The sequence below is a fragment of the Cydia splendana genome, chromosome 13 (genome assembly GCF_910591565.1).
Source record: "Cydia splendana chromosome 13, ilCydSple1.2, whole genome shotgun sequence".
NCBI lineage: Eukaryota > Metazoa > Arthropoda > Insecta > Lepidoptera > Tortricidae > Cydia > Cydia splendana.
Genome location: NC_085972.1, coordinates 15,217,889 through 15,225,009, shown reverse-complemented (window position 1 = coordinate 15,225,009; position 7,121 = coordinate 15,217,889). Strand labels below are relative to the sequence as shown.

General features: G+C 40.3%; 1 protein-coding gene across 1 annotated transcript; it reads left to right on the top strand.

Moving 5' to 3' along the window:
• The first annotated feature begins 787 nt into the window (after nt 1-787).
• LOC134796594 (target of rapamycin complex subunit lst8) lies at nt 788-6,651 on the top strand. Its single transcript, XM_063768766.1, has 7 exons — nt 788-1,086; nt 1,676-1,828; nt 2,324-2,385; nt 3,403-3,556; nt 4,009-4,199; nt 4,775-4,917; nt 6,210-6,651. Exons 1-7 carry the CDS (start codon nt 961-963, stop codon nt 6,323-6,325), a joined length of 945 nt encoding a protein of 314 aa, XP_063624836.1. The 5' UTR covers nt 788-960; the 3' UTR covers nt 6,326-6,651.
• Nucleotides 6,652-7,121: the final 470 nt, after the last annotated feature.

Below are 7,121 nucleotides of genomic sequence, written 5' to 3'. Positions count from 1 at the left end.
ATGTATAATAAATTAAAGACAAAGGGAGATATTGTCACGTCATCAAATATGACAAATCATTATATTCCGGATGTCTAGTTTGGCCCATGTTATTAATATTATAGGTTTACAGATATTATTTACATTATGTTTTGACCCAAATTATAAAAGCCATTATCGAATTTACATTATTAAAAAAATAGGGCAGGGCAGAGCAGCCATCTTGAATTAGTGTTGCCAGTAGTAAACCATATTTCTTTCGAGTTTTCATTTCAATCGATACTTTTTTTCTGGTTTTTAAAGGCCTGTCCAGACGAGAACAACTTTTGCCAATCTGAATCTAAATTGTTCGTTCTTTAATTTAATGGTGATATTCGAGCGCTCTAAATTAAAAAAAATGTCCCCAAACGCGAATACTAGCGTCACGAATTGGTATTCTTGCATCCGCACCCCATTTTATCGGTAATATTGGTCATAAACGGCGGTTGAATTCAGCGAGCCAAATTGACGGACTTTTGCGTCCGCACGGCCTGAATTGATCGGACAATTTAATCAGATTGGCGATAAATTGTTCCCGTCTAGACACGCCTTAACGTTATATCCATTCTCATTGTCTAAAATATTAGGAAACAAAGTGTAGTCTAGACCACATTAATATACTTATTATTCTGGATCACGAGAAAGTAATTTAGAAACTATAAACAACAAAACAAAATTAATTATTAAAGGGATAGTTCTTTGATACGGACCCAGCCACGACGATTATGACATTTGAAACGTCAGTTTGACAGCATACCCTGCTTGTCGAGCGTGTGTTTATACTGTTTATATTTTTTCGAAAATAAATATTTCCTTGATGAATAATAATTTACGTATTTACGTACATTCTAAACAAATTGACACTGTGTACATTTGGTTGAATAATTGTTAAAGACATTTTGATGCTCTTAATCTTAATAACCAATAAATAGTTGATTGAAGATGTCGGGAGATGCGGCGGCAGGCGCGTCGCAAGTAGTGCTGGTGACGGGCGGCTACGACCACACCATCAAGCTATGGCAGGCTCACAGCGGCGTTTGCTTGCGGACTATGCAACATCCGGACTCGGTATTTAATAACTATCTCTAATCTTATCTGTTTTCATTTCGCCTTTGTTTATCCACAATAACAAGTACAGACACCTGCAATAACATGTTACTCTTCGAAGACCGCAAAAATATGTGACACGCTCTTATGGCACTACAAATAAAATAAGATCGTGTCAGATATTTATGCGGCCTTCGTTGAGTAGCATATTATTGCAGGTGACTGTACATATGACATCTTTGAAATGTTGGTAAGTACTTCTTACATTTAATAATAGTAGAAAGCGTAAATTAAAATAAATTGCATTGTTTACATCTGTAAGCCTTATTATTTAACCTGGTTCCTGTACTTGTACTTACACCAAAAATGGTGTTGTCAGGTGATGATAATGTAAGTACTGAATGGCATTTTCCTCAGATTAACACATTCACTGCCCCCGACACACATGTGCGTCTACCGTCATACAAGATTGTTCCTAGGCCACGCCCCCTGGCAGTGAATGCGTTAAACATTATCTAATTGTCGTTGCTATAGCCCTGGCCCATAGTCCTCCATTTGACTTTACCCAGAGCTTTTTCATTTTTTACTTACTACCTGTTTTTATTTCCAGCAAATAAATGGCCTAGAAATAAGGCCCGATGGCCAGATGGTAGCCGCATGTGGGTACCAGCACATACGTATGTATGACCTCGCTAGCACTAACCCAGACCCTGTCATGAACTATGAGGGTGTAAGCAAAAATGTTTCTAGAGTTGGATTCTCGGTAAGTTATTAATTTGATCCTTAAATGCATGTAGGACATTGGTTCTAAATTTGGAATTAATTGCCACGTAGGAGGGTAACATTTTTTCATATGTATTAATATGGTGTCTAGATTTACTTGAAATATTTAAAATGGGGGATACAATCAGCCTGCCTATAAGTCTATAGGAAATGGCCTACAAAACAAAAAACTGAAGATTACGTAATGTAGGAATATTTAATTTGTTTTAAAATATGATTTCTCAATTCTATCAACTATAGTTTATGTAACCATTGTCCTTGCAGTCTAGCTATTGTGGGGCAAAATCATGTGAAAATGGAAGTATGTTATGTAGTATTTTCATCGGACTTCTCACTCACAGATGTGCTCTGAAGGCCTGCCATGAAAAACGAAAATTGCACAAATTTGGAAGTGTGATAGAGAGTGATAGAGAGATAACTAATTTTCATACTCATAAGAAAATTTGTCATTAAGAATGAGTATTTTTTGTTTCAGGATGATGGCAAATGGATGTATACGGGAGGTGAAGATTGTACAGCTAAAATTTGGGACATAAGGTAAGCTTGTGAGCATTAGTGGGTCTTCTTCTCAGCACATTTGCATCCACTGCTGAATATATGCCTTCCTCATGGATTGTTCTGTATGCGGCAGTTCTATGCCAATGTAGGCCGTCTTTTTAATGTTTAAAAAAAAAAAATGATATGACCAACTATACTATGTTGTTATTACTTTCATACATCATTTTGGACCGCACAGCATCTTGTTGATCTTTTACAATGCTCTATCTACTCTGAGCATGTGTAAATGGAACTCCTAAAATAATATGCCCATCATGCCATGGAAACCGCATATGTGTATGAAAAAGATAGAGGATGCATGTATAGTTTTCTTAACTTTTGACTCATCATTAATTGGTGTACAATTTTGTACTAAGGTCTTGAAGGGAAATGGTAGCAAGAAACAAATACTGTTTAATTATAAACAAACATATGTTTATTCAAGTTGAATATTAATCTCCACACAAATCCTCCCAGAAATTTAAAAAAAAGTTTAACATCTTATGGATTTTACGATGAACAAACATTCACACGATGTAGATTGTAGAATATAGACCAGTTGTAACAGCGACATCTACCGGGATAATGAGGTACCCGACCGTCGGTAGTCCTCCGACCGTTTTGTACTATTGATTAACCTTTTAACCGCCGTAGACTGATATTTAAGACATGAAAAAGTGGGCTCATTTCGCCGCGGTCTGATAAATAAGGCAAAACTTGGTACCGCCGGCGACACGAGCACGTTCGATGAAAAATTCTATGGCGGTTAAAAGCAGGGCTCGGAACCGCTTTTTATGACAAACCCGAAATAGCCGAATATTTTTAATTATTTTATGCTCTTTACATAGGACTGTATCATGTATTTAGGTAACAACTTTGTATAATTAGATTGTCCCATTAAAAATGAAATAATAAACCAAAGAACGAAAAAGAACATAATAATACCTGTATTTTTGTATGAAGAAAAAACCGGTTCTGAGCCTTGGTTTAAAGGTTAAGTAAATATGAACATTGCAGGGTTGGCCGACAGTTCCAATGCCAGCGAATCTTCCAAGTGCCGGCGCCGGTGAACGCCGTCATCATGCACCCCGACCAGACGCAGATCATGGTCGGCGACCAGAGTGGGATCATCCACGTGTGGGACCTGCGTACCGACCAGAATGAACAGTTGGTGTGTACTATTGCAGGCTAGGTTACTAGTGAAGTAGTCATCATCATCATTACTCGTAGTAGAAGAGATATCACAGTCTAGGAAAAAATCGTGCAGTTACTATACATTATGCGGTAACTAAGTGGCTTTATAGGTTAAGACATTTGGATTTTTCACTGCTGGACAAAGGCCAAGTCTGCAGTCATCTCCGTCTGGATGTATTTCGTTCACGCCTTTTTGTGGCATCCACTTGTGGGCTATGCAAGCCACCGACACCATCCATCCAATCCCTCCGTCCATGACCGTACATCACCGTACATGACGAACTCAGTGATAATTCAGCCCATGAGTTCTTTGGCCTACTTCAGCAAATGCGGATTTTAGCAATCGGTCTTTTTAAATTAAATCCAAAAATGCTACTAGGTTGAATTTAGAGCTTTATTCATTCAAAAATAATGAGACGAGTGTTTCAGATACCGGAAGCGGAAGCATCGATCCAGGACATCGCGATCGACCCGGAGGGCCGCATGATGGCGGCGGTGAACAACAAGGGCAGCTGCTACGTGTGGGCGCTGGGCGGCGCGCCGCCGCGGCCCGTGCCGCGCAAGCACCTCGTCGCGCACAACAAGTACGCGCTGCGCTGCCGGTTCAGCCCCGACTCCACGTGAGTACATAAACTACCTTACTTGCTGTTAGTCATATACTGCGACTAAAAGCATATGCGTTTAGTCGCAGTTGCGATTAGTTGCACTTGCAATAGGGAATATTACGCAAAACTCTGCGTAGGGGGCGCCACTACCACTATCCATCATAATCCGGGGGTCTACCGCGAAACACGAAAATTGAAATTTCATTATCTATTTTCTAATCTCTCTATGACTCTTGCATATTCGAGCGATAAAGAGTCAGATAACAAACCACCTTGATACATCAATGTCATATTTTATTGTCTGTGAAAACTTGTCAACAGTTTAAGGCACAGTATGTATAAGTTACTCTATGGTTTACTAGCTAGCTTAGTGCTGCACTCTGACGGAAGAACATTGCAGTAATACTCCCTATTAGTCGCAGTTTCTCAAGTACCTAATGGCGCACGACCGACTTCACGTGAGTACCTTACCTGCGGTCGGTCGGACCTTCGTTTAGTCTCACATGCGATTATTCTTATTTGCGATTAGTCGTAGTTACGATTATATACGATTTATGATTATCTACCTCATGTTTACCGGCCGTTTCCAGAATGCTGGTGACGACGAGCGGCGACTGCACGGCGCGCGTGTGGCGCACCAGCGACTGGGGGCTGCAGCGCGAGCTGCGCCACGACTCGCAGCGCTGGGTGTGGGACTGCGCCTTCAGCAACGACGAGCGCTACCTCTTCACCGGTAAACATCGGTTTTCCTAGGATAGCGGCCGTCTCCATACTAAATAATACGGCTAAATATGGATGTCGTAGTATTTGTACGACACATACCACGACACCATAATACCATAATGCTTTGTAGAGACCATAATGCTCTGATTTCCTAGGATAGCGGTGCCGTTATATAGCGGCCGTCTCCATACAAATACTTCGTCGTACTACGACATCCATCGTAGTATTTGTATGGAGACGGCCGCTATATGACGGCACCGCTATCCTAGGAAATCAGAGCATAAGCGGCTATACACCCCGTGCATGAACTAGGGGGCAGCATAGGAGCCGTCAGATTTTAGGCGGGAGGCGTAAATGTGTCGTTTATGCTTCCGATGTAGCCCACAAGATGGCAAAACCTACTGTGCACAAGGAAACGTACCGACGAGAACGGTAGATGGTACAGCACTTGCTTTGGCATATGTTTTCGATTCCGGCCAAAGATGGCAGACCCTCCAATGCAAACGGTCCCTATACGCATCCGCGATTGCGATGCTGCATATAGGTATTTACAGATGTAGTGCATAATTGTTTTCCATCGTATTTTCTCGGAAACGTTCGTATTTGTTATAGTTCAGTCAATGTCAGTACTAGTAGTAGTGCCGACACTAACTGAAATAGCAAGTTTCCGTGAAAATACGATGGAAAATAACACACACTACAGGAGTGTGTGGCGTACCAACTGTCGTTTTTAGGGTTCCGTACCCGTAAGGATAAAAACGGGACCCTATTACTAAGACTCCGCTGTCCGTCCGTCCGTCTGTCACCAGGCTGTTGTATCCCATGAACCGTGATAGCTAGGCAGTTGAAATTTTCACAGATGATGTATTTCTGTTGCCGCTATAACAACAAATACTAAAAAGTACGGAACTCTCGGTGGGCGAGTCCGACTCGCACTTGTCCGGTTTTTTTACAGATTAGAAATTTTATAACGTCAAAAATAGTGGTATTTTTTCCTCCAAAATTAAATCTGAGTAACTATGCACAGATTATAGGGTCGTTTACACATTATTGTACTGCAATATAGATATCATAGGAACTAGCATTTCGGAAGAAAAAGTTAATTACATACCACTATTTTTAAGGTTAAAAAAATTCTAATATTAAGTCTTACGGGGTATCTCATTTATGTATTTATTTATTTTAAACTTTATTGCACAATATAACAAATAAAGTACAAATGGCGGACTTAATGCCTAAATGCATTCTCTACCAGTCAACCATCAGTCAACTCATGTGTGTAATTATAATGTAACGTTGCAGGTTCATCGGACAGCTACGCGCGGCTGTGGGATCTCGAGAAGGGCACGCTGGAGCGCGAGTACTGCGGACACCAGAAACCCATCACCGCGCTCGCCTTCCGCGACCAAGCGGTCTAGAATCTAGATAGTCTAGCTAGTATCTAGACTATCCAGATTCTGGATAGTCCAGATACTTACCCGAAGTCTATGGAACGCACGCTCGACGCTGGGTTTCACCAATTTATGATAACTTGTGTAAAAATATGGGTGCACATGAGGGTTGTATTCCACCTATCTAATTTCTTTGTCCAATGTCATTGCGTCTCACTCTCTCATTAAGCAAAATGTGAAACGCAATACACATTGTACAAAGAATTTGGACAGGTGGAATAACCACACTTACACAAAAATATTATATGTCCCATTAGCTCTTATGTCGGCGACTTTACTACTACGCTCATGGACAAATTTAGAGAAACGCAAAAGGTGCTGTAATCCAGTAATTGGACCTTTTATTGCGTTCATCTAAATTTGTCCATGAGTATACAGTAGAGTCCGGTTATAACGACGCCCAAGGGACCGCTGATATTACGTCGTACTAACCGGACGTCGCACTAAACGAACTGCCAATTTTAATATATTTTTTTAATCAAAATAATTACATCATTTTCTATTTATTAATACTTTAAGCGACAATCAAAGAAAAAAAAAAACATTTCAACTAAAATATTTATTTACGTTAGTATTACAACACTTTCGGCGCGATTCGGAAAATGAATTAGATTTCTACTAGACTTCAACAAGTTACGATACGGATAATTTAAAGATATTTGTAAGATAGATATGTCAAATTTGACGTTTCCGCGATTCTGGAGGTCCTCTTGAACGATTTCGACAAGTTATGACTTAGATATCCAAGTCACATCTAGTCGAT

Coding starts and splice junctions, on each gene's coding strand:
- LOC134796594 (XM_063768766.1), top strand. CDS start 961: ATGTCGGGAGATGCGGCGGCAGGCGCGTCGCAAGTAGTGCTGGTGACG. Junction 2,386..3,402: donor GCTAAAATTTGGGACATAAG/GTAAGCTTGTGA, acceptor TGAACATTGCAG/GGTTGGCCGACAGTTCCAAT. Junction 4,918..6,209: donor CGAGCGCTACCTCTTCACCG/GTAAACATCGGT, acceptor GTAACGTTGCAG/GTTCATCGGACAGCTACGCG.